The sequence below is a fragment of the Lontra canadensis genome, unplaced genomic scaffold (genome assembly GCF_010015895.1).
Source record: "Lontra canadensis isolate GAN:19392208 unplaced genomic scaffold, GSC_riverotter_1.0 scaffold41, whole genome shotgun sequence".
Classification (NCBI taxonomy): Eukaryota; Metazoa; Chordata; class Mammalia; order Carnivora; family Mustelidae; genus Lontra; species Lontra canadensis.
The window spans coordinates 12,522,025-12,550,024 of NW_022631035.1; the positions used below are offsets into that span (position 1 = coordinate 12,522,025).

Genomic DNA, 28,000 nt, shown 5'->3' on the forward strand with positions numbered 1-28,000 from the left:
AGGGAAGCCAAAACACAGGATTCAAGAGCCCAGCTTGACTTCTTAACCCCAAGTCTCAGACCCCAGTTTGAGTCCTTGGAGACCGAAAAAAATAAAAGACTTGAAAATATTAGAGTGAACCCTCATATAAACCATGGATGTGGGGGAGATGATGATGTGTCCGGGGGGGGGGGGCTCATCGGTCGTCACAAATGTAGCTCTCTGGCAGGGGTGTTGACAGTGGGGGAGGCTGTGCCAGTGCGGGGACAGGAAACCTACGGGGAATCTTTTTACCTTCCACTCAATTCTGCTGTGAACCTAACCACTTAAAAAGGTCTTCAGAAAAAAAAAAAAAATACTGCCAAGAAAAGTCTGGTGTTACAGGTGTGGTAGTCTTGTGTAGAACGGATGCAGTTTCTTTTTAAGGTCAAAAAGCAGAACCCCAGGGTGCATGTTGGACTCAGATCGGGAGTCATAGCTCCCAGTTATGAAGGGTCAATATGCCCTTATGGACCTAAAAGGGAGGTTGGGTTCTTCAGATGATTTCAAAATCGCAAAAACCTTGCCAGATCTGAGCTTAAAAATCAAGCCTTAGGATTCCCCTTCAAGCACTGTTGCCTGATTTGTCATATACTTTGAGGGATTTTTGTTTGTGCTATGGAACAGCTGGGCCTTTATATGATAGTTACTTGAGGAATTAAGATGATTTTACTGCTGTATATTGATGCTATCAGAAAACTCCACCCCGTTTCAGTTCTGGGTTGAAGAATATGGAGATAAGGAAGAAGAGAGGCTGTGTATCAAGGACCTGTTGGCATTTGTGTTGCTCTCATTATCTGTGTTCTTCCAGGTGTGTGGCTTTTGGGCCAGGAGGGGCCAAATCTCAGCTTTTCTCCTTAGCTCTGGAAGAATCCTTTACACCCGTGATTGCCCAACTGTTCTTGAGATTCTTCTTCCCTCAACCCCCCTCAAGCCCCAGAGTCAGGACTCTGCCCTCTCACTTTCCACACCACCACCTCCTTCTCACCTTCAGCCACGGATGTGGGTGTTGCCAAGGCTCTTCCCTACTCCTTGGAAGTCTTCGCCATTTTCCCTTCGGCTCTCAGCCGTGCAGATGCCTCTTCCAGTCGGGTCTGCAGGCCCCAGCTGCCTTTTGGCCTCTAAGCTTGAAGTCCCGTTTGCCTGCCTGACACATGGATTTGGGTGTCCTGGCAGCCTGGGGGTACTCCCTTTGTCGAAAACTAAACACACAGTCACGCCTCCTCCTCCAGCCTGTGTAATTCCCGTGAGCAGTTGAGTGGAGCCCATGAGTTTCCATGTTCTAGTTCATTCTTACCTCTCGGCCCCCTTTGTTCATTTCCCACAATCTGCTAGGTCTCCCTTTATTGTTTTAGGTATCTTTTGCTTGCAAGTACAGAGAAGTCTGCGTACAATGGCATGAACCGGAAATGCATGTGTGATATGATCTGACATATTCAGGTATCTTGTATGGTATATGTAGAGATGTAGGTATATATGAAGAAAATGAAAATCTGAAAGGGTCTTTGATGGCTCGCGTAGCTGCAGAGTCTAGAAGTGAGTGCTGTGCCAACACAGAGAGCTGGTTTCTTTCTCCTTAGTGTTATGGGCTGTTTCACACTAAGGCTCTACTCTTGGTTGCAAGATGGTGACCCTAGTTGTGTGGTTTCTCTGACTGGTGACCAGGGGACCCCTTTCTTTTACACTCATGTTCAGTCTTTGAGCTTTCTCCAAAATGTATCTCAAATCCAATCAGGAAGGAATGCAGGAAAAAAAAGAAGCCGTCAGTAGGACTTGGTGACATTAGAAAAGAGGAAAAGGTTAAAGGTGATTCTCCTGGGGAAGGTCGGCGGGGGTGGGGTGGGGTGGGGGCGGTCCCTCATCAGAGATCAGGATCAGGGGCTACTGGGGGCTTGGAGAGTTTCCTGGGAGCATGTGCACAGACTCCTAGAGGCAGAGTCTGTGCTGCTTGAAGAATGTCATCCCTTCTAGTAATATGTGATAAAGCACATTTACTTGATTTGTTTTCACACAACTTGAACATGTATCCCACGAGAAGACTGTTTTCATTGTTACAAATCTGAAACCAATAATTTTCTTTGAGCATGCAAATATAACATAAGCTCAGATTTTCATGACTTTCCCTACAAAGCTGAAAGTGGTTCACTTGCCTTAGAGATTCTCATTTCATCGTATCCTGATGTGACTCTACCTTTCATTAATCCCTTCCAGCTAAGCAAAATTTAATTAAAACCACCTCACATGATGGCAACCATTCATGTATTTAAAAAAAGGAACTCGAGGAAACTCAGCTAGCTACCAGTCTTCAGTTCTAAACAATGTCAGACTCATAACTGTGGTAGGTTTTTTCCTTGAATTTGGGATTTGTTACATAATGTGTACCCTCTCCCATTAATTTTGGGTAGCAAGGAGTTTTTATGCATATGTTCCATTTTACGTGACTCTGACCTGAATTGGAAATGATACAGACAGGGTGAAAAGGAAAGGTAAAGATTTCTTGAAGAGAGATGGAAAGTGATACATGTAGTGTATTTATTTTTTCTTCTGTGAACGTGGCAATCCATGTCCAATCTAAACAGGGTGGTCCCATTTCATATGTCGATGGAGGAGCATCCACAGGGATTTTGGTAAAAAAAAAAAAAAAAAAAAAAAAAAAAAAGGCCTTCAGTCTAAAGGGCTGGTCTCTATCAGCATTATTGACTTTGACTGCTGTTGAGTGAGATGGGAGGGTTGATGGGACACCTGTCTGGCCTCAGTAGTCAGGAGGGTCCTCCTCTGCTCTGACGACCATGCCCCCCTCTATCTGGTCACTACCTTTATTAAGAATTTTATGTGATGGAGACAAGTAAGTTTTTCTTGGTTTCATAACTAATTCAACTGTGAACAACAAAAACCACAGAAAATTCTCAGAAACAGGACTACAAGGCTGTGTCTCATTTATAATTTCATAAATATCATTCCGGGTTGATGAATGAAAATTTATTGTAAAATCTTCGTACCCTGAAACTTACCATTTTGACCATATCAGAGTGCCTTGTGCAACCGTCACCACCTTCAATCTCCAGAACTCTCTATCTTCCCAAATAGAACTCTACCTTTTCACTGCCGATGCCACACTCCTCCCGGCCCCTCAGCCTCTGTTCTACCTTCTGTGTCTGGGTTTGACTCTTCTGGATACCTCATATAAGCAGAACCGGACAGCATCTGTTCTTTGGTATCTGGCTGCTTTCTGTTAGCATAAGGTTCTCAGGGTCCATGTCATAGCATGTGTCAGAATTTTTCCCTTTAAAGGCCAAATAACCCATCAGATGGATATATCGCATTTTGTTTATCTGTTCATCCGTTGATAGACATTTAAGTTGTTTCCACCTTTAGTTATTATCGATGCTGCTGCTGTGAACATGGGTGCGCAAGTATCTGTTTGAGACCCAGCAGTGGGATTGTCCGATCAAAGGGCAGTTCTGTGTTTACTTTTCCTACCGTCTTCTGGTCTCCCCAGGGATGGCCGGAGCTCCAGTTTCTCCTCATCCTCTTTGTCATGCTTTGTTTTCTTAATAGTCTTCCTAGTGGGTATGAGGTGGTGACTAATCACCTTCAGTCAGAATTTTCTCTCTTGTCAGAGCAGTTGCCGCAACTCCTTGATTTACATGTGATTCGTGTTGGGGGCATTTGTAAGGAGCATTTTGCCTCGACAAGCAGGAAGCAAGTAGCTGAAACTCATTCCTTCATTCCTTCATCAGCTCACTGTGCGGTTTTTTGGTTTGTTTGTTTGTTTGGTAAAGCTCTGTTTAAATGAAACAGAAAATGTCTCTGGGCTTGCCACTTGCCCGAGCTCACTCTGGAGAACACTGTCTAGTACCAAGAGCCCCAAGTCATCCATCTGCGTGATGACATTTGGCGCTGAAAGCAAGCCTTCTCCTGTGTCTAATGAGCCAAGACCATTATAGTTAATTCTGATCAAATTCATGGGGGTACAGTGTCAGAAGGGAGCATTTCTCTCACACAAAGCGTTTGACTTTCAGATTATTCTTTGTTGGGTTCTGTTCACTTTAACGAGCACGACTGAGAACCGCTGCTAACGTCCATGCACACGGCGGCATCCCCACGCAACCTCTGTGTTTCAGAAATCATTACGAATTCTTGACCCAAACGTAGTTGACTCTTACTCTGTCTTGGAAATCTATTTCTGACAGATGGTGAACACTCTCCTTAATTTCCATTTAGTTTCCTTCCGTAAGTAAGATGAGCGTGTGATAATGTATCAGTCGATGAAACCCCCTCCATTTTAAAGCCAGGTAATGTGAATACTCCTTATTTGACCAAGCCTCCCATCTTTTATTTTTTTTTGTCCTCCCACATCATTCGCTTAGTGTGCTTTGTGCATTTCACGTGTCCTGCATCACTTGTTGGGCAGCATAAGCATATCACATAGAGGATTAGAGGAAAGTGATTTTGTGCTTAGAAAATAATTGAATGAAGATTTACTTGGTGACTCTAAGCTACAGGAGATAGCTTCATATTTTAAAACCTATCATTTGGTTATATAAGCAGACATGCCCCCAAAGTCTTGGAAAATGGGGCCTCATCTCTGTTTGGCCAGCCTGTGCTTGCTTAAGCAAATTCTTATTTAATCACCAAGGGTCCAGCTCCAGGACACACCATGGAGCGGGAGGACCCTTCCGTGATGCATGTCTCCATTTCCTGCCTGCCAAGGTCAGACAAATATGTATGAGATCCACATGGTGTGACAGAGCTGCCTTGTCTCCAGCTCTCCCCAGCTCCCCTGGCTCCATATAGCATGGTGAGATGAAGACCTTTAGAAGTAATCAATAAAAACCGCTCCTGATTTTTAGCCTGGGGAAATTCTGTGCTGACCATCTCCAGGTAAACCAGACACATTGAATCTGTTCCTCATTCTTCGGCCACCCTAGCAAGACTTCTCAAATGTTTGCATTATATTATCTTACAAAATATGCATTATCCAGTTTAGTTAGGAACTTGAAACCCAAGGTCAAGGCCCACCAGCCGTCATTTTGGAATCTCTGACCCTTGCTCATCTTCCCGGGGTGGCCTTTCCCAGCCCGAGGCTGCCATCACATCCTCTTCCCTGCCCCTGGCGTGGGGGTGGGAAAGGAGGAGGGCGTAACTGGGCTTTCTCTCCTTGTCTTACTCACCTAAGCATGGGTTGTTTCTTCTTCCTCTGAAGGTCATCCATTCTGAATCTTAAGTCTCGGAGCAAGCCTTACAAGGCCTTTATCTTCCAGGTAGCTCACATGCATGACCAGCCCTCAGAGGATCCATTTCTCTACCTGCCGTTGGGTGAATCTAGATCTTTCTAGATGGGACTTTCATGTGTAAGGCAGGAGGGAGGAGAGGCAGCTAAGGTAGGCTAGGAGGAAGTAATTTTGGGGGTAGATGAGACTTTTTTAACTGTGCCTGCAAATTATACTGTGTAGTGAGGGCCTCCTGGGATAAAATTGGATATAAGACTTTTTTTTTTTTTTTTTTGAGGCATACAGTAGAAGTATTTGGTGGTTTGAGATTTATATTAGCATGGACCGGTAGTTGGGAATAGAAAGGACCAATACAAAAAAAGCCATCTAAATGGATTTGATAAATACAGGTTTTCATATATGTTCACCTGAACTAAACCCCAAAAAACCCCGTATGTCGAACGATTAAGTAAGGGAATCCAAATGCTCGTCTTCCCTTCCAAACCCCATATCCATATTCAACTGTGATGGGGAAATAAAGCTCCCGCGGCCCTTTTCCTTGCATAATTTCGCTTTCTGATTCCAATGAGTGAGCGGTGACTTCATGCCTGGGGAGAGTGAACCGATGAGACGGGTTTGTGCCATCCGGGTTCCGCTTCACCACCCGCCCATCCTTAGGGAGGGTTGCCCTGGGCATGCTTTTAGCAGAAACATTGTGGAAAAAGCTGTTCTGAGGGCTTGGAGGAGCTAAGTGCTGCCCTTCGCGGTGTCTTGGGCCTGCTGGGGCAGCCTGGGGGCTGCCTGTCCCTAGCTTCACTGTCCTCTCCTGCCCTCCTGGTGGGCAAGTGTGGTGGGAAGGGCAGGCAGCCACGAGAACACTTCCGTTGGGTGCCTCTGCTCCCAAAAGGATGCTTTTCAAGATCTCTTCTATTGTCAGCTTCCTGTGTATGGTCCCCTCCTGTGTCCAATGCCACCTGCTCATTCCAGGCCCACATATTTTTTTTTAAAGATTTTATTTATTTGACAGATATCACAAGTAGGCAGAGAGGCAGGCAAAGAGAGAGAGGAGGAAGCAGGCTCCCTGCTGAGCAGAGAGCCTGACATGGGGCTCAATCCCAGGACCCTGAGATCATGACCTGAGCCGAAGGCAGAGGCTTTAACCCACTGAGCCACCCAGGTGCCTCTCACGTATTCTTTTTTTAACAGAAGTATTTTTATACTGATATTGTATTATGACCACCTTTAAAAAAAAAAAAAACTATTGCATAAGAAAACAACTGTCCGTTATCCACTACCCTGACAGGGTGCACCCACATCTTCATCCTCTGGTTATTTTATCTATCTAAAACACACACACATACACACGCACACACACGTAATACATATATTTTAAATATATATGTAATTCCTTTCAGGTATTGATTTTCCTGTCCCCCATGTATAAAATCTTGGCATCGTCTCTCACATCTTTTTTTCCTCCTGTCAGTGGCTTAGGACACAGTGGAAGGAAAGGGGAAACGATATTTTGTGTTTGATACAATGTAGGTGTTGACGCATATTACGTCACGTCATGAAGACTCAGGTATGGACTGTGAAGGGACGCATCCAAATGACACATAATAAGACACTCAGCAGTAGCTTTGGTCCCTTGAAAAGTCAGGTCTGTTCTTCTGCAATTTCTCTGGTATCTGTTATTTTCATTTCTTAGCAGACCGAATAATGATGGGTGATTACTTTCATTTGTAGACCAGGCAAGAGACTTCTAATTGGGCCTCTTGGCCCAGATCTAGTCCATTCAGTTCTTCCTGTTGCCACCATTTGCCCTTCTAAAGCACTGTTTTTGTCCACATTACTCTTGTTTGAATCTTACGTGGCTGCCAAAGCTCATCAAAAATATCCCGAGCGTCTTCGTGGCCACTTGGGCCCTCTGTGTGGTTTCCTTGCACGAGGCGTGGGACTTGTTCTCCTCCTGGGATTGCCACAAACCTGCCACCTTCTCCCCCTTCCTGGAACAACTGACTGTCTTCATTGGCTTGTCTATGGCCACATGCGCCGGGAATTGTGGTCTTGTTGGGGGAAAGAAAAGAGCCCCGATTCTGGGGAGCTCTGTTCCTTCTGCGGCAATGACTTAGGACTCACCCACTGTTTATGGTGGGATATCTTTTAGCACGTTGTTCAACAAAGAACAGTGGAGTAGTTGGTCATACCCTTAGAGACTCCAAGCTCTCAAGGAAGGACTAACTGGGTCGTTTATCTTTTTTTGGATCCTCCACATTATACCATCCACAAAATCTCTTAGGGAATTACTTATTAATTTCTATAACAATTCTTTTATTGACCCATCCTGAATATTTATCAAAACCGCATTGAACTTGGGAAATATTTGCTCTTTGGTAGATCTGTGGGTCTGTCCTCAACTGGTGATAGTCTCTATGGCAAGCGTGCACGTGCAGGAACGTGTGACTGTGTTTGCCTTTTCTTTCTTTTTCATTTCAAAGGGCTGTTTTCTGTAGATTGGGTTTGTGTCCTTTTTTAAGATTTTATTTATTTGAGATAGAACGAGAGCAGACAAGGGGGAGAGAGAGCACGAGCAAGGGGAGGGGCAGAGGGGGAGGGGAAGCAGTCTCCCCGCTGAGCAGGGAGCCTGATGCAGGGCTCAGTCCCAAGACCGTGGGATCATGACCTGAGCCTAAGGCAGACGCTTCACCGACTGAGCCACCCTGGTACTCTCTGGGTTTGTGTCTTAATGAGTTCTTTGAATTCAGAATTCTGCTGAGGAAGTTCTATAACACACAGGGATGTCACTCTATGTATGATCTGTTATTTTTTTTCTTTTCCCCCTTTATATGCATGTGTGTGTATTGGCATAGGACTGTGCAAAGTAGTTTAAGTTTTGATTTCTGGTTTATATCTTGGCAAGTGTCTTAACGATCACTGTCTGATCCCTCTCAACTTTAGAGAATAGGAACCAGGGTTTGGGTCTCCTTGGGCCCTGTCAGACCTGACATTTTATGGTTCTATTATCTCTAAGTCCAATTAATACCAAATGTTGCTGAGTCTCGCATAAAATGTCTTCTGATTGCTGTTGGGAGACTCTGTCTGTATTGAAATCAAGCTGACTTCTAGAGGGACATAGAGCCTCGTTTTGGAAAAACACAGCCTGTGTATTAAATTACTAATTTTAGTTTTCTTTTCTCTCCACCAGTTTGCTGTTTTGTGGTTCACAAGAGGTGCCATGAGTTTGTCACTTTTTCTTGTCCGGGTGCGGATAAGGGACCTGACACCGATGTAAGTAGTCTGGAAACTGTTACTTGGTGTTAATGTAGATCTCTTACCTCACCGTTTTGAATGCCGGCCCAGCTGTTTGGGCACACACTCACGATGGGAAGACTTGTCAGTGAGTCCTGCATAATTTCAGCTTGTACTGATGAACAGATCTCTAGTCCTTTGGAGCCCTGGTAGGAGAAGAATTTCTTAGCTTTTACCCTCCACTGTCGACAACTGTGTGGGGGCTAACCCCACCAATTTTACAGCAGGAGCTTTCACAAACACGGTGTGGTTCTTTTCCGGAGATATTGACAAATTTCACAACAAACGTAAATCACCCTTTACTGTCCACCCTAACGGTCTGTGGACTAAGAGGCCCGTCCTTGCTTTGGGCCAATGTAACTACCTCCTCCTAGTTCACTTCCATGAGATCCTTGCTGCCTTTTCATTATGTATTACAAATGCTGCTGTTGATTTAAATAATTTAGCATCTCTTCCACTGAAGAACTGATCTATGAAGCTGCCCACGTTTGAACACATAATTTTATTTGTGCCCTAATTCTGCCTGTCTCTAGCGAACATCTCTCTTACATCTCTTGTTTACTGAAAAGTGGGATCAGTAAAGGAGAGTGGGAGTCAGGCATGGGAAATCCCAATATCTAAAATACATTGAGCGGAAAATTGGGTTGTTACGTGGAAAATATTTTAACAGCGGAAAAAAAAAAAATTGCAGAGGAGGACTGGAAGAGGAAACCTTTCTATTCTGAGTTGCTTTTGCTGGATCACTTCAGTCACTAATACTTAAATTACATGCTCCGAGTGTGGTTCCTACCTTTGGTTCTTGTTCCCTTCAGGAAACACAGATTTCAAAGCAGCTCTGTCTGGGCAGGCAGGGCTGAATTCTTCCCTTTTTTGAAGAGGGCGTACTCATGGTGAGCTCTGAGGGGCTCAGATGTGCGTGGTTTTTAGCACATGTAATGAAGGAATGGACCACTGTGCCCTGAGCATGTGGAAACATGCTGTGTTTTGGTTAAGGTACTGGTGGAAGCCACACAGAGTGGGAACCTTGGGCTCAGAGCCACCCCCGGCCCACAGAGCTGGATCCCCAGAGCCTCAGAGATCATCCTGTTCTCTGTCTTCAGGGACCGGAAAGCCCAGGTCCGTGAATGACCCACCTGCATACAAAACAGTAGTGTACTCCATCTGACCCTTGCACGTTCCCCTTCTTTCTGGATTATTGTCTCCATTTGGGGTATCTTAGAGGTAAAAATAGATGCAGATGAAGAGTACCAGCTTTCCTGAAAGTTGGCCTTGAGTATCACATGGTGTTTCTTTGGCCATTTTGCTCATTTTCCTAAACCCATTCTTCTATTCTCCCATTTCGGCTCCAGCAGGAATGGGGTGGGGCAGGGGCCAGTAGGAGTGTGGCTGTTGCCCGACCCCTCTCCCTTCTTCCACTTCTTCTTTCTTTTGGTTAAGTGCTATCTATCTATTCATTTTAAAGTTTCGTTTATTTGAAAATGAGAGGGCACCCGTATACACGCACAGGGAAGTGGAAGTAGAGGCAGAGAAGGGGAGGAGAGAATCTCAAGCAGACTCGCCACTGAGTGCGGAGCCTGATGCACGGCTTGATCTCATGACCCCAAGATCATGACTTGAGCCAAAATTATGAGTTGGACACTTGATTGAGCCATCCATGCACCCCAAGTACTCGTTATTAAGTACTTAATATGGGGGAAGATAGACATGGAAAATATCACTAATTAAAATAGGGTAGAGGTTCTCTGACTGTGTTTACCCAAGGGACCTACTCTAGGTGGTCAGAGGCTTCCCCAAGGAAAATGCATTAAACCAAGCTGTGGGAACATGTAGGAGATAGGCATGCACAAGGGAGATGTGTGTGTGTGTGCGCGCACACGTGCTCACGTGCACAGTGGGGCATGAGGAGCCCCGTGAAAGACTGTTTTAGGCAAAGGGGAAAGCAAGTGAGAAAGTGCTGAAATGGGAAATTCAGTGTGGGAGAGAAAAAGAAGAATCTGGTCATCAGGCAGTTGAGGATTTTGAACACAATCTTAAGAACAATAAGGATCCAGAGAAGGGCTTTAAATTAGGAAAAATGTTGGTCCTGTTTGAATGGTATAAGGGCTTCTCTGATTTCCTTATGGGAAATGGACCAGGTTAGGAAGCGGGTGGGCCTCATGGATGGGGAAGATGGGGAGTGCCAACCAAAGGATGAATTATCGGTCCCGAGGGCAAGGTGATGGGGGCTTGGGGGAGGTGGCAGCAATAGGGGTGGGCAGAGTGAACTCGTTCGAGATACATTTAGGAGCTGAATCAGCAGCTCTCGGCCATTGGTGGGGCATCAGGGAGATGGAGATGTTGAGGAAAAACTCTCGGGCTTCAGTCTGAAAACTATGGATGGAGGCCATCAAGACCATGGCAGGAGACTGTATTTGGGAGTGTGGGATAGGACAGATCAAGGGCTTCCCTTCAGACACGTGCAGTTTGAGAAGTCGCGCACTGAGGATACAGTTGTCTGTGAATGCAGGTGTGGAGGTGGGAAGTACAGTACATCTTTCTGAGGATGCAGATTCCTCTGTTCTTTGTTAGTTTTAAGCTTTGGGCATGGAGATCATCTTGCCTAGAGATGGGGGTAGATGGAATGAGAAGAAAAGAGATTAGGACCCAGAAGAGAACTCTAGTAGATTGGCTGGAAGAGGGAAGGCAGGGAAGGAGGGAGACCAAGGAGGAGCCGGCAGAGAAGTAGGAGGAAGACAGAGTGATGCTGTTTTAGCAATTTCCTAGAAGGGCTGTAGGCCAGCTCTCTGCTTATGTCATGAATTCTGAAAGCTTTGGTTACTACGCAGAGTTAATATACATCCCGGTTTGTGCAGGACTGTCTTGTTTACACGGGAAGTCTTGGTTTGTGCCTGCTACAGATTAGCTAATGTCTGTTAAGTTCTTACCCTGCTTTGATGATCATTAGGAGGCCACTGTACTCCTAGATCCCCAAGCCAGGCAGGAAGCCTTAGTGCCGGTCTGTTGGTCATATGATAAACGGGACACACACCTGTGATCTAATATGCTCATCCGAGCTCTGTCCCCACCCCGTGTTGTGTTGATCTGCCGGAAATGCTCAGTCTCACATTTTAATATCTGCAGAAGTGCAGATAAGAGATTTTTTTTTTTTTTTAATATGAGGGGGAGAAAAGTACTGAGCAGTCTGTGCGTTCTCTTCCAAAGAGAAAATTTGCATCTTGGTTGTTGGCATCGACAAGCTGATGATGAGGGCTTCCTGCAGCCAGGGCTGTCTGAGGGCAGGGTGACTTATTTATTGCACAAATCCCAAACTGCCCAGACTCAACAGCAGGGGGGTAGCCAGAAAAGCACAAAGGTGTCAGGACGCAGTGCTGAGATGAGATGGTAGAATTTCCTTATTTTATCTTTTCTTGAATATGACTTAAGGTCCTAGAATTAGAGAGTTGAAAAGGGTGTTAAAGAATTCTCTAGGTTAGCTTTACTTTATGGATAAGGAGACCGAAGCCGTAGAAGAAAGATATAAATGATCCGGTGGCACAGTGACTTGGCCCGTGAGGGTCCAAGAGGTTTGTGGTTGACTCAAGGCCACGAGAGGAAAGAGGGGGTGCCGTGGCCAGGTCGTGCTGTCAGTGGAGATGTTGCTAGCTACTACCTTGGTGTAATCCTTCAAAATTCCGTTCGGATGTTTACAAAAGTGCTCAAGGGCATGGGAAAGGTCACTTAATGGAATGGAAGGACCGGGAAACACAAAATACAACTTAAGAGAAAAAAAAAACACCATAAGCATTTTTTTCCCTTGAAAATCTTAAAGTTTCTCGATGAAGATTTGTTTCCTACATGGCAGGTGCTTACAAGGCACACGGCTCACGTGCTGCTTAACGAGGCCGGCCCCACAGACTCTGGGGCCTCCCCACATGGGGACCAAGCAGGGGCAGACCCTGGGGGGTGCACGGATACCGGATTACCTCTTCAGGATGAAAGAACAGGCACTGAAAAGTGTGACGTTAGCACTGCCCAGATTCCAGGAACCAGAGAGAAATAGTTAACAATTCAAGACTCAAGGAGTAGGCTCGTTGAAAGGATGCAGACATGTCAGGAGCCTTGGGGATTAGAAGGGGTGTCTGGGTTCCACAGAGGCACGGAAGGATCCCTCTCCCAGCACCACCCACCTCCCCACCAAGGCCGGGCCAGGATGGCAGACCCTCCCTACCAGCAGGTCTGGAGATGAAAGCCAGGCATTTCTGAGACTTCAAGTGCAACCCTGGTGCTCAGCAAGGAGAGAGGAGAGGAAATGGGGAGATTCGGTGTCGGAAAGGCACTTGGAGTCAGTGCAGGATTTGTGCGGCCTCAGAAAGCAGCTTGGCGCTCTGCCCAGCACCTCAGCCCCGTGTCTAAGATCTTGCAAGACCACAAAGAGAAAAAACAAAACCGGCCCATGTTGAGAAACCGCGAACCTCCTCCTGCCACCCCCTTGGTCGCCCATTAAGGCATGAACTAGGACAAGGACAAGCCTTGCCTTTGGGGGGTGGTTTTTGCTCTTGGAAAGAAACGACCATGCTTTTGCCTCGTCAGCTGCCACTGATCCCCTGAGCTGAGGTTTTTCTCTTGGTGGCTCTGGCCACGATGGGGTGAGGCGGGCGGGGGTGGGCTGGGTCCTAGAGGGCGGCCTTCCTCAGACTCCTGACCTTCACCTTCTAAAATTTCAGCTACCCAGCTGCTTTGTCCTTCAGTCTGGGATGCTTCCTGCTTGTTCAAATGGGCTCCGCTCAAATGCTGTCTGTCCCTGCCGCCCGTCCTGCTGGAGGGCCCCGGGGTGCTCGGGGCTTCCCGGGTGCGTGTGGGTGTGCGTTCGTTCTCCTTCAGTACTTAGTGTTTTCTGTGTGTGCCGTAAGGGAGAGAAAACTATGAGGATCCCTTTCAGACATTCCTCCCTCACCAGTCCTGCCCTGCACTCCCCTAAGGAAGAACCCACACACCCTTTCCATAGGTAAAGTAGCGAGAGAAGAGTCTTTATGGGATAGGTCTGAGACCACATAAACGCTAGACAGCGCTTGAAACACAATCTTCGGAATATTTGCTCTGTGTACGGCATCAGTGAGCGTCGACAAAGAGGGGAAGGGACTGACCCATTCAAAGGCTTCCACGCCCCTCCCCGCTCAGGTAGGTCCCCTCCCTTGCTTTTGGGTTCCTTTGGTTTGTCTTTATTTGCCTTGAGCCTTTTTACCAGTGTCCCTGCCTGTCTGGGGGAGAAACTGTACCTGGAATACCTGGTGCTTTTTCGGTCTGAGCCATACAGTCCAACAGCATTCGGGTGATTTAGAAACAACGTCCTGGGACATCAGCGTACCTCACCCGCGAGAGGACCGGCATCCACACAGACAGCATCATGAGTTAGCGGGTGCCTTCCAGAATGTTCGGAAGGGCGTAAATGAAGAAATCAACTTGCTGAAGGGCAGAGGGGCCGGCTTCCGATCTGAGCACATCTTCAGTTCTGCAAAGATGGGGAAACTGAGACATTGGAGGAAACTCCGTAGATCGCTAGAGTGGACCTGGAAACGGTTACGCAAATGGCCATAAAGCCAAAAGTGATACCTGGTGCGGGGCTGGACCCTGGGGTGGGATGGGGGCGCGGAGGTCCAGGTACAAAATGACTCGCTCTTCATGATGGCGACCTTGAGTTCTTTCCGATGTCTTAGAAACGGAGCAAATGAAAAAGGCTGCTGAATTGTTTAAAACATGATATCTCAGAGCTTCATCTGTAACCAAAGCCTAGAAATTTAATTAGCCAATCTATTTTCTCAAAGTATGCTTTTACATTTAATAGGGAAATACGGCAATTTTGTGAGCAAACCCCGTTACACCCGAAACACTTTTCTAGTCCCGACCTGACAAAGGGAGATTTGTAAAAAGGTACAAGGGCTTAAGAAGTTGCATTTAAAATTCAGCCCAGCAAGGTCAGAAGAGTTCTGGGGTGGGAATGGGGGAATCCTGCCCTGTCAAGTCTCTGAAAATCCTGGATTTTCTATTTATCAACATGGAAGTTGAACTTGGTGGTCTTTAAAGCTGTTTGCAGCCCTCCATGGCATTCCATCGCTGACTACTTACCGAGAGCTTCATGCTGGGAAGATACGGAGGTGGAGACAATTCTTGCTGTCCTGGTGCATCCTCCCTAATCAAAAAGATGAGTTGAGCATTCCAATGATGATACTGTAAGACTGCGTAGGGTCACTGCCCTAAATGGGGAAGACCTGAAGTGCTTGTTGAGTTTTTAAGTGTGGGAGAGAGAAAGTGCCTCATAGAAGATGGAGGCAAGGCTTCCTGGAGAGGTTTTTAAAGATTTTTAAGATTTATTTCTTTTCCAAATTCTTTTACAAACTAGGAAGACCAGTATTCTCACATTTCTCTTACTGGTTTCAGGGAGTTCTCTGTCTTGCCAAACGCTGCTCTCCAGTGGCACATAAACTCAGGTGACACGGTTTTGGAAGAGGACGTGTAAAAAGAACGCTGGCGAGGGAGACCTGCAGTGTTGTGTGTGGCCTGGTGGGATCCCCTCTGGATAAAGCTGGGAGGGAGCCTTTGCGGGGTCCCAAACCCCCCCTCTGCCCTCACCCACCGGTGCCATTCTTCACGTGCTGTGATGCCACAGGGAACCTTAAAAAGAAGTTATTTCAGGGAAACAAACCCAACAAAAAGCTCCCGTGCTAATTCTGCTCTTCAGTGGGTGGATTATTTTATGTACCAGATTCACAGTAACAGAAGTATTTCCTCCAAGGCAAGGGACTCCTGCTACTTTTGCGCCAAATTAGTTTAGCCAGGAATTAAAAATAGCCTCAAAGCCCTGCATCCGCAGTTCGGATGCACTAAAGGAGACAGCTGGGTGGTGGTACATCCATTGTCTGTAGCTACCCAGATTTGGCCCCTGAGGAGAGGGGGGTAGTAGTGCCTCACATTTCATTGGGTCACGGTTATGCCTGGTTCAAGGGAGCCCCCCAGGGGGCTTTTCAACTTAATCCAGAGATTTCAGTTGCCTCTGCTCAAACATCTTTGGAACTCCACTCTTGGAATGATGTGTAAGGCCAGTAGCACATTCTTCTCAGAATCTCCACTCTGGGCAAATTGTCAGCCTTTGAGAGTGTGGGGACATTGGTTGGGGACGTGGCCAAGTTCCGTGGAGCCAGGTCTGCACAAGGGGAAGTAATTCGGGTGGATGGTCCAGTTTTGGGTCCAAAAAGGTAAGCTGATAAGGTTAAAAGAGTATTTTCTTGGAGAGTTACAGACTGTTTCTAGACTTCAGGTTTGAAGGAGACTTGTGTGTGTGAAGCATATAGGAACCACCGTGTAGCCTTTTAGTGGCACTTCTACCTAACACCCATGTTTGTTTAAAAAAAAAAAAGAAGAAGAAATCATTGCCCTGCTTCCCGATCATGCCTACAAAGCAGATCCTTCGTGGAGAGATCCTGTGTCTTTTCCTTTGAAAAACAAAGAATTCCGTGCAGAGCCTGACACAGAATGGGTACCTGAAAGAGATCTCTCGAACCATAATAAGTGGAAGAAGGTCTGATAACCTAATTGGACCATTAGTTGTACATATCTGGGGTTGAATTACTCGGCTTTAGCTATACATGGACTGTTCGTGAGTCTCCCCAAGACCTAGGAATGGGTATTTCATCAGCATAATTAGGGCAGCATGGGAGGGGGACGGAGAAACATGCTCGTGGACTTTCCTGCTTCTCACAAACCATTGCAGATCATTGTCTTAACTATTGTGAGTTTGAGAAATGGTGGACCTGAGCCATAGAGCTTTTGACTGCGTAGGATACAAACTGGTGTGATGGCTTCCATATTTATTTTTCTTGACCTGTACAAGGACTTAGTACTATCAGACAATTCATGATTTACAAACCACCAAATGAACCTGTTCCTGAAAACTGTGGTTGGCTGTTAGGTCTAAGGAGCCTACTATTGGAGCTGAAATCATTGGAAGCCCAGAGCTAGAAATTCTGCTATGTGAGTAATGGCGTCTTCGTGATATCTCCCGATGTATATTTAGTACCTCGTATGTCTGGTCCTTGGTATGTATTCTCTGTATGCCGTCATTAAATGCTGCTTGGATATTTATTATTGCACGTACTGTGGGGTGCAAAGGTTAAAAGACAGTCCTTGTCTTCAAATAGCTTATTCTTAGTGGAAAGTCATGCACATAAATAAACATTATTCAGGTGATTACTTCAGTGGATAACATACATAAATACACTAGGCATACATGAATCCTGTTGCTTATGTGTGAAAGTCAAGGCTCAGCGTTGGTTAATCCAGTAGAAAATAGTTCATAAGCTTTGGGCCAAGCCTCTGTTTCCAAACCTGTTCTCTTTCCTCAAAATCAAGTGGGCTAAACAGCAAAGCCACTTGACGGGCAGGTATTTTTTTTTTCTCCCCTTTTTTTTTGGATTTATTTATTTATTCGACAGAGATCACAAGTAGGCAGAGAGAGAGGGCTCAGCAGGCTCCCTGCTGAGCAGAGATTTCCCCATGCGGGGCTCCATCCCAGGACCCTGAGATCATGACCTGAGCTGAAGGCAGAGGCTTAACCCACTGAGTCACCCAGGTGCCCCGAAGGGCAGGTTTTCTGCCAGGGAAAAATTCTCTTTCTTTGTGACTAGAATCTAGAGTCAGGGTGACTGAGAAATCTTAAAACGATAAGAGAAATTTGAAATAAGTTCCTCCGACAGTATAACAGTAAACGCATTCACGAGTGAGACCAACAAGGTGAGCTAGTGGAGACCCAGCACGGGGGCTGACGGGATGCCGTGAGAGCCTTGAGCCGTTTGGAGATTGTTTGGGTTTTCCTCAAGAAGGCAGAAGGTAGTACTTTCCAGGACCCTGGGTTTCTGGAAAGATTGGTTCTAAGTGGCTTTACTCTAAGCTGAAAACCAGCCCAGAGAGCTTTTTGGCTCATGCCTCAGTCTTGTCCCTGGATTTTAGTGAGTCACTCCTTTCCACAAGCTGAAGTAGGAGTCGCATTCAATTAGCTGATACCTTCCTCACCTTGGCTGTTTTCTGCTTAATGAATTTCTAGCAGGAGACTCTGTCTCCTGTGGACAAAAAGAGAAGTGCATTTCCCTGGCCAGGAGAGGAAGATTTATAGAGCATTTTCTAGCTTGCGTTGTTATCATTGCCACATCTTTTTATTTACAGTGAGACCAAGGGCCAAAAACAAAATCAAAGGAGCTCACTTACTAGGAATTCTGTATATGCCTTTGATAGTGGCTGGGACCAATGAGACAAGTGGGGGAGTAGCCCCTCTGGCAGCTATTTCTATAATGTTGTACCCGAAGCTGTGAGCAAACAGTCATGGTGGCTAGTATTAGCAGGAGGTACGGTGGACGGTGGGAAGGTCCGTTCTAATCATTGCTCATTTCACATTTCAATTTTCATCCTCTAAGAGATTCTCAAAACACATTTGAGTTTATACTGAGGGAAAAAGCTAGGTTCTAAGAAGAATGTCCTTGTGCCAGTAAGTGTCCCATTGCCATCAGGCATTAAATAGTCTTGACTGCATTCCTCCAGATTATTTCCCTGGTGTGGAGAGAATTCTCAGGTTCCTTATGTTGAGAATATGACACTCAAGCTGTACAACAGGACCCTTGTGTTCTTTCCTGCTGCCCACTCTCCCTGCCTGAGCTGGGGCTTATCCCTGTTCTCCTAATCTGTGTTGGAACAATACCAGGTGATCATCTGTGCACAGTCTCCCAAGCCAGAAGCCCCGGGATCATCTGGCTTGTCTCCCTCTTCCTTGTCTCTCACATCTAAGCGGTCTCCCAAGTTCTATGGGCTCTGCCTCTCCTCTCCGTATTCATAGCCGCCGTCTTCACAAAGATCTCATCGTGTTCTATGAGTTGGTCTTATTGGCCCTGGACTGCGGTTTCTCCCATCGTCCATCCTTTGTATGGCCAGCTGGTGGTAATGCAGTCGTGTGTGTGTCTGTGTGTGTGTGTAGCACATGTCAACATTTTCCAAAGGCTTCTACAGCATCATACATGATGACTCTACTGGCTGTTAGCTGGGACTGTTGGCCAGGCTTTGATTTTCCATGTGACCTTTCCAGGAGGGCAACATGGTGCGGCTAGTTTTTGAAGAGGGCAGGCCTGAATGTTTGCGTGCTTAAGCTGTGCCTCGCACCGCGTCTCCTGATGTCCCGTGCGCCAAGGCAGGTCACATGGTGAAGCGCAGAGTCACTGTGAAGGTAGGTTAGTCAGGATTCTCCAGAAAAACAGAACTACTTGGACGTGCGTATGTTTATCACACAGACTTATAAGAAATTGGCTTATACAACTGCCAAGTGCCAAGATCCATAGGCAAGCTGGAGACCCAGAGAGCCGACAGTGAAGCTTCAGTCCCAAGGCCAGCAGGCTTGAGACGCAGCAAGGGCCTGTGTGTTGTCTGTGGTCCGAAGATGGGGAAAAAGCCCATGTGCTAGTTCATGATCATCGGACAGAAAGAACTCTTTTGTTTAGGGGCTGGGGGATTGTCAGTGTTTCTGTTCTGTTGAGGCTTTCATTAGAGAAGGTAATTTACTTTACTCATCCACCAATTTAAATGTTAATCTCATCCAGGGGCGCCTGGGTTGCTCAGTGGGTTAAAGCCTCTGCTTTCAGCTCAGGTCATGATCCCAGGGTCCTGGGATGGAGTCTCACATCGGGCTCTCTGCTCAGCAGGGAGCCTGCTTCTCCCTCTTTCTCTGCCTGCCTCTCTGCCTACTTGTGATCTCTCTCTTTGTCAAATAAATAAATAAAATCTTTTAAAAGTTAATCTCACCCAAAAACTCCCTCACAGAAACACCATTATTTGACCAAATATCTAGGCACCCCATGACCCAGTCAAGTTGACGTGCAGACTTAAGCATCACAGAGGGGGACATACACAGTGTGAATCCTGGACGGGGGGGGGCAGGGGGTGTCACTGCAGTCATTAACAGAACAGCTGACCACAGGAAGAGTTACTTTGATCCTATTTTACTATTTTCTTTCCCCTAAATCTTAATTCATCTTTGTATCCCCAATACTTACTATGATTTCTGACTCATAATTAGGCGATCATTAATATTTGTTGAGAGAACATAAGAAAGAAAATCATAACATAAACATACATAAGAAACATACATAAGAAAGAAAACAAACATAAGAAAGAAAACCCTGATCTCAAAATAGAATGAAAATAATTTCCTTGGTTTGCATAATATATCTGTAAAATGTTCCGGAAGATTGTCTCAGAATCCATACCAGCCATTTCTGGTATTAATACAGCGTTGATCTTTAGTTATTGTTTTTGGAAAGTGAAGTATTTCAAAAGATCAATTTTAACAATTTAATTTCTGTTAGTACCCAAAGTTTAAGCCTAACAAAATCCTGCAAAATGTCTGTGAAACTGTGCTAACTGCGTAACCAGACATTTTTTTTTAACTTGGTGAATATTTTTTCGGTTAAATGTTGATGGGAAAACGACCTATTAAAAGGAAATGTTTGTTTTGTCAACCACATATTTTGAATTTATATTCATTAAGGTGATTGCTAACTGTGCAGTTAATCTGGAGAAGGGTTATAACCACAGTTCAATAAGGAAAATGATACAACCAAGGACACTACCTTCGGAAGCAGTAGTCTGATTTCTTTCCAGTTTGACCCCTGCTTTGCTTTGCTTTGCTTTGCTTTGCTTTTCTTTTCTTTTCTTTTCTTTTCTAAGATTTTGTTTATATGACAGAGAATGGCAGGGAGAGGGAGAAGCAGGTTCCCTGCTTAGCAGCGAGCCCAACATGGGGCTCCATCCTAGGACCCTGGGATCATGACCTAAGCAGAAGGCAGATGCTTAACTGACCACCTGAGCCACCCAGGCACCCCTGACCACTGCTTTTCTAAGGTGCATGTACATTATATACCTAACTGTGCCAGGGTAGACAATTTTATACATAACTCAGAGGTAGCTCTTCATGCTCGTGAGAAATTTATATAGGTAGGAAACTGCCAAATGAAAGATTATATTTTGAAATACACAGATTATAAACTTTCACAAGTGAGGGTTTTTTTCCCCAAGTCATAAAACACACTTAAGCACCTTTCAGAAGGCAATTTGCATGTTGCTTGCTTTCTACAATTTTGAGTTCCTAGCCTGTCCTTCCCCATTTCTCTTTCAAGGCCAGAAGCTTTGTAGAGTTAACATAGGATAGAAATGTTTAAAACATGAGGATTTCATACTTGAAAATGATATTTTCTGTGGAGGAGGGTGATTTTAGGTTTCTAGATACTAAGCTGTATCATGACTCATTTGTTCTTAAACCGGTCGTTCTCCTGTTACTAAAATTAATCACAAAAGACCAGGGAAGCTTGAAAAAGAAGAGATCACACAGCAGGCTCTTAAAATTAGTAAGGCAGGTCTGCTCTCTTTTGCATTTGCTACATTTGAATGATGCATCAAGATTAAGGTAATTCATTTTAATTACGTTTTTCTCATTACGAATTGGTGATTTAGAGTAACGTGACGTACAGAACAAGAATGGGGGGGAAATGGTAAGTTGAAAAACTTAAAAATGAATCACAGAAGTGAAACAGACCTTCTCTACAAGTACGTGCACCTGCTGTCAGCTTGGGGGTTGTGTGCTTAAGTTCTATCGTATTCTCATCTAGCGAACTTCTCTTCATCTGGGAGTGGAACTGGGGGAGTCCAGCAAAACTGCCTCCCAGCTGAGCTCCTCGCTTCTGCTTTTGTGTCCTGCACTTTATCCTCTCTCCTACAGCTGGAGTGAGATTTTGCATAGATCAGGCAAATCAGATCATTGCCTTGCTCTGTCTAAATCCTTCCATGGCTGCCTCTGATCATTAGAATCAAACACAAACTGCTTACTTTGGTCCATAAGGCTTATGCTGATGGTGATCTTGTTCTTGTTTATATCCGTGATAATGCCAAGCTCATTTGAGCCTCAGGTCTTTTGTGGTCATGGCTTCCTCTGTAGTGAGGCTCATTCACACCTTTAAGGCCTCTGCTCAGATGACCCCTCCTTGGAAAGGCCTCTCGAGATCCTACCCTCCCCTCACTTTCTAGTAGTCTGTCCTTCTGTGTGTATTTCGTAACCCTCCACTTGAATCCGTAATGTTTACTTGGTTACTTTTTCATCTCTTTGACCAGCATGAAACACCGTGAGTGGTAGGTATGCTGTTTTAAGCTTCTATTCAACTTAGCGACTGGCACGCTAAGTGCTCAATATTTTTGGCTGGCCGAATGCCTATTACTCTTACAAGGGAGAAAACAAATCTTAAAGTTTTGTTTCCTCCCAACAATATAACTAAAAGGAAACATCCTAGGATCAGTGGAGATTGTTTTCTCTTCTGTGATTATAATGCCGTGCCATCTAGTATAATAAACTGGGCTGTGTCCATTAAGCCTGAGACCTACCATGTGATTGAATGTGTCTTCCAAAAAACATGTTTTTCATAATCCTGATGTTAATATGTGGTCTATAAAATTCAAAATAAAATGTATCTGATCAATCTTATTTAGACTCATCTAATTAACCACCCGATTCTGAATGTCAGCCATTCTGGATAAGTGGGATTAGTGTTGAATTTCAGGCCTTGAGAATAATTTATATCTAATAGGATCTTCCCATGGAAAGTTATGGCCTGGCTGCCCACTGGGTTGGTAGCAACATCCTTGTTCTTAGATTTCCCTCTGCAGCCATTGGTTTTTCCTAACATTCTTGAACAGTAGGGAGTTAAATAAATTGGGATACATCAGTGTGATAGATTATGTGCAGCCATAGAGAATGATGATTCTAAAGGCATGGAAAAGTGCCTCTTTGATGCTGGGTGCCAGGCGCTTACTATAAAGGCATTGCTATGACTACAGCTCGGACAGAATTTGTGTTGGGGCAGGATCTAGAAGGGAACCTAGGAAATTGAAGTCATTGGATGACTGATTTTTGAGATGACTGGACCTGGAGAGCTTCTTTCGAGATTTAATCTCGTTAGAACCATGCAGTTTTTGAGAAGTCATCGTGTACTTTCGGAATATGATAAAGTCCTGTGGTCTCCCAGAGCATCATGCAAATGGAACACAGCCACACATCTGAGAGTTCTTTGTTCAGCTGTGTGACAAGAAAGCAGTTTGTCGTAGGTGTCTCGACAGCTTCATGCTTGTGTATCAGCTTAGGTTTGTGTTCAAGTGGGAAGACTAGAAAACCTGACCACACAGTGGCTGGACCTGAATAACGGACATCATGCTCCTCCTGTAACAAAATGTGTGGAACTGGAAGTCCAGGGTTCATGTGGCATCTTCATGGTTCCATGATGGATCCAGCCTCATTCTGCCTTTCAGTTCAGCCATCTTATCCTGCAGATTTCATTCTCCCCTTTGCTGCCCTCGTTGTGAGGTGGCTGTTCCATTACCATCCCATCCATGTTCCAAGCATGAGGAAAGAGAAGGGTGAAGTCAGAGCAAAGGTGCCTGTTGAGTCTACTCCCTTTTAAAGAACTCCTCCAGAAACCCAATCTAGCAACTTCCATGTTGGCCAGAACTGTGTCACATAGCCACTCCTGCTTAGAAAACAGAGTTTGGAGGTGTTGTGTTTTGTTTGCTTGTTCTCTTAGGTAAGCTCCACGCCCATTGTGGAGCCCAATGCAGGGCTCAACCCTGAGATAAAGACTTGAGCTGAAATCAAGAGACAGATGCTTCAGTGACTGAGCTACTCAGATACTCCATAACTACATTGCCAGGTGCCCCTGGAGTTTGTTTTGTTTTAAGCTGGGTATATGTCTACCCAGAACAAAATCAAGGTAGTTCAGTAATAAGAAGAGAATTAATATTGGATAGGCAACTAACTTTGGATTCAATGTTGAGGATGGAGCACCACCTTTTAGACATAAATGTTTCACATGTTGTATTTGTGTCCCTTTCTGTTACTGTGACTTCATGTCAGCACAGGAAGGATTCTCTTACTCACATGTCATGAGGGGTTTTCAGATACAATCAAACTAAGTTTCTTAATCTGTAGATAGAAAAAAGAGACCGGAATGAAGAAGTCTTGTGATCAGTTTTGATAAGACTCTCTTTTTTTCTTTCCATTAAACACTTTTAATTCTTTTGTGAAGGCTCTTTTCTAAGAAGCACTGTGGTTTTCATAATGAAATATCTTGTGTTTCAATAACTTTTTATCCAGTCACAATATTCTTATTACTTAGTAGTTCCTGATAGTAAATAAGGGTTGACTGAAACAAAACAATGTATCAGTAACACATTTTATTAAAGCAGCTGTGTCTTCAGCAGAGCATCCCCCAAGTTGCGAGAAGCAATATATCTCCATGAGTGCAAGTCCTCTTCTGGAATCCAAAGTGCAGTGTGGGCAGCAGATTTTAAGGAAGATTTTGGGGGATGGGTAGGATAGAGATCCACAAAATGAGTTAGGAATGTTTACTGTGAAGAAAAGAAGTTGTAGGAATCAGTGAGCACTGCCTTTCATCCTAGGAGGAAGGGTCGACTTAACTTTGGAACACCAGAGTTTAGACCCAGACCCAAAGACTAAGCATTATAAGAAGGCAGAGTTTAGCATAAATTCCAAAAAGAACTTCCAAAGAGTAGATGTTTCTAATAATAGAAGAGGGACTCCAGAACAGGGAGTTCCAAGAAGTAGGACAAGGGATGCCAGTCCTGCTTTACTCAGAAGGAACAGAGATGGCTCTGCCACATTTCAGGTTTGAGGTGAGGCTCAAGGGGGTGCTGAATTTTCTCTCTGGAATGCCCTTCTTCCCTGCCACCTGACCATTTTTTTTTTAATACAGGTATAATTAGCATAGAACATTATTAGTTTTGGCTTTACATCGTAATGATTTGGCATTTGTATATATTGCAAAAGTACCGCCCCAATAAGTCTAGTTAACATCTGTTACCATATATAGTTAAAAATTTTTTTTTCTTGTAATGCAAACCTTGAAGTTCTCTCTTGGCAAAAAAAAAAAAAAAAAAGACTCTTTTGGCAACTTTCAAAATGCAGTACAGTATTAAAAAATCACCACACTGTACATTACATCCCCGTATTTTATAAGTGGAAATTGTTCATTTTGACCTCCTTTAGACATTTTTCTCATTCCAGCAACTACCAGTCTGTTGTTACCTATGCGTTCATTTCTTATTCTTTAATATTCCAAGTGAGATCATATAGTATTTGTTTTATTTCACTTAGCATGATGCTCTCTGGGTCCATCCGTGTTGCTGCAAATGGCAAGGTTTCACTTTTTATGGCTGAATAATGTTCCATGCATGGGTGCTACATTTTCTCTTCCCATTCATCCGCTGGTAGACTGTTTCCAGATCGTGGCTCTTGTAGATAATGCCGCAGTGAACTTGTGGGTGTGTGTCTTTTCCTTAGTGTTTTTGTCTTCGGATAAAAACTGGAAGTGGAATTGCTGGACTATATGATTGTGGGTTCTTTTTCTTTTTTTTTTTTTTTAATTTTTTGAGGAAACTCCATGCTGTTTCCACCATGGCTGTGCCAACTTGCATTACCACCAGCAATGCACGAGCGTTCCCTTTTGCCCTCATCCTTACCAACAGTTACTTCTTGTCTTTTTGACAATAGCCAGCCTAACAAGTATGAAGGGATTTCTCATTGTGTGTTTTTTTTCTTAAGATTTAATTTATTTTAGGGAGAGGGAGAGGGAGCCCCCTGAGGCAGCCCCGCTGAGTGTGGATGCTGGTGCGGGGCTCCACCTCACGACCCTGAGATCGTGATCTGAGCCAAAATCAAGAGTTGGACACTTAACCGAGCCACCCAGATGATTAATGTTGAATATCTTTATATATGCTTGTTGGGCATGTTTATGTCATCTTTGGACACATGTCTATTTCACACCTTCCCATTTAAATTTTTGGGGGCTTTTTTTTTTTGGCTATTGAGTTGTAGGAGTTCTTTATATATTTTGAATATTAACCACTATCAGATCTCTATCTGACCAATTCTTCCCCTTTCCTCTATCCCGATGGATCTCTTTCCACTTCACCCCTTCCCTTGCCCTGTCCCACCCCTTTAGTTGCTGCTCCTCAGTTCATTCTTTTTTTTTCCCCCCTTTAAGAGATTTATTTTAGAAGCTAGAGCATGAGCAGGGGGAGGGACAAAGGAGGAGGGGGGAGAGAATCCCAAGCAGACTCCCTACTGAGCGCTCCAGCATGGGGGTCCACCTCGCCACCCTGAGATCAGGACCTGAGCCGAAATCCAGAGTCAGACGCTTACCTGACAGAGCCAGCCCGACACCTCCTCTTCCGTTCTTTCTGTGGGCGCCTCTCTGAGGACATTTCTTTTCAATTTTTTTTAAAGATTTTTTTTATTCATTTGAGAGAGAGAGAGCACAAGCAGGGGGAGAGGCAGAGAGAGAGAGAGGGAGATGCAGACTCTCTGCTGAGCAGGACTCGATCCCAGGACCTCAGGATCATGACGCTTAACCCACTGAGCCACCCAGGCGTCCCTCTGAAGATGTTTCTAATGCTGTGCTGTAACAATCTCTCCGTCTCTGCCCATACACCGAAGCCTGGGAAGGGCAAAGCCCATCTGTCATCTCCCTGTCCTCTGCGCTGGTCCACAGTCTGGTGTGTAGCTGGCTGAGGGCATCCTTCCTGACTTAGCAAGTAGCTGACCAGAGGTGGGGAGACCGCCTGAGTCAACCTCGCCGTGTTACGTGGGATTTTTGTTTTGACTGTACATGGACACTGGCACTGCACTCACAGGTCGTCTGAGCCAGCTGTGGCCTCTTGGCAGGACGGACAAACAGTCACTGAGAAGCACGAGTAGCCACAGTTACCTTGCACAAGTGCCATCCAGTCGAGGTATCTGACTCCTGTGCTGCTGACAAAGTTGAAAACCCCCTGTCCAACTGTTGACAAAGTACGCTGTGCCTTCCGGCTCCACAGAGAAAGTTTCCTTCTGCGTCTCTTGGCGCTCCTGCTGTGGATGACGGATCCACCGGCGTGCTCCCAGTGCATGTGACGGCAGCAGGCCCCTGGGTTCCTTTACCAGAGCAGAACAAGGCAAGTTGTAAAAATAACTTGGTACACATGTAGGTGAAATAACCTTACCTCCCAGTGGCTGAGAAAAAATAGGTCCCAATTCTGGCTGATGTTCTAGGATATTTTTAGAAAGAGGGCCCCTTCTTGGATGGTTCATGAGGGAAAAATCATGGCACAAACAAACAAACAAAAACCCCATATCTATCTATCTATCTATCTATCTATCTATAGATATATATTTTTTGTTTGTTTGTTTGTGCCATGATTTTTCATATATATATACATATATATATATATATATGGGGTTTTTTTATGAGTCTCATATATATATATATATGAGACTATTCTAGTTGTTGGGTGTTTCTTTTTGTTTCCCCTCCATCCACAAGAGAAAAGCAGGCATTTGCAGAGGCCCGTCATGAGCATAGTAGAAAAGGAAAATGTAATGTTTTCTTCTCTTGGTTGTTTGTAACGTATGATTTAGTTCTAACACATACTGCTGTGAGTTATTTTAAGTATGTGGCAAATTGTTGTAAGGGCCTTCTAAGAAACTCCTCCCTCCTAAGGTGTTTCCCACTTTAATTTTATTCAGGGAAAAAATGGCTTTGGAGTTTCTTACTAATTAGGTTTTAAATGAAGGTGACTTATTAACCATAGCATTTGAACTTATGAGCATTTCGCTGTTACTGCCACCAGAAAGGTTTGGTCTATTTCTACTAGAATCTTCTAAGGGAAACTAATGAACCTGGTAACCTAATTTTAGACCTCTTGAAATTCAGCAGATGGATGGTATTTATAGTGTTCTGAATCAGTTCCTATTAGGTGTTTAAAAATAGTCACATCATTAGAGAGCACATTGAGGAAAGAAATGATTTTTAACCCCAAATCTAGTGCCCAGAACATTGTTTTTAGTCTCATCAAGTGTGTATGCATTTTGGTAGCAATTTCTAAAGAGCCTTTCTGTAGTCTTTCCTGCTCTTTCCTGTGTGATGCTGCTGTTGTCATGGAAACAGATCTCGGAGTTGCTTTGTTATCCAGTGTAAGGGACTCCCTGATATGGAGTTACTGTAGGTCATTGTCAACATGGAGCCTTTAATCAGTGTTGTGCTACGACACATATTCTACAGAGCTCTGGATGGAACTCTGTGTTTGGAGCTTACACTAGAGACATCCTATCAACACCCATGAATACAAATCAGGGTACTCGGCCACAGGAGCCTTAAAGTCCAGGCAGTGGCATGGGCAGTCCTATTTCAGGTGGGGTGGCGCATCCTGGGTCCGGACAGGTCACTCTTATGTGCCCAGTTAGGGTTGACTTTCCAAGAAAGGAGGATTTGGGAAGTTGGTTGAGTAGTACAGGAAATGAGCGAACCTGAAGTTGGGGGGATGGTTTGAAATGCCCAGCAACTGTTTACAGGTGG

General features: G+C 44.8%; 1 protein-coding gene across 2 annotated transcripts in view; it reads left to right on the forward strand.

Moving 5' to 3' along the window:
* PRKCA (protein kinase C alpha) overlaps positions 1–28,000 on the forward strand; it is a 383,972-nt gene that overhangs the window by 141,850 nt on the left and 214,122 nt on the right. For both annotated transcript variants that reach the window (XM_032870794.1, XM_032870795.1), the window contains exon 3: positions 8,437–8,519. In XM_032870794.1, coding sequence (XP_032726685.1) covers positions 8,437–8,519 — 83 coding nt within the window. The remainder of the gene's footprint in view (positions 1–8,436; positions 8,520–28,000) is intronic.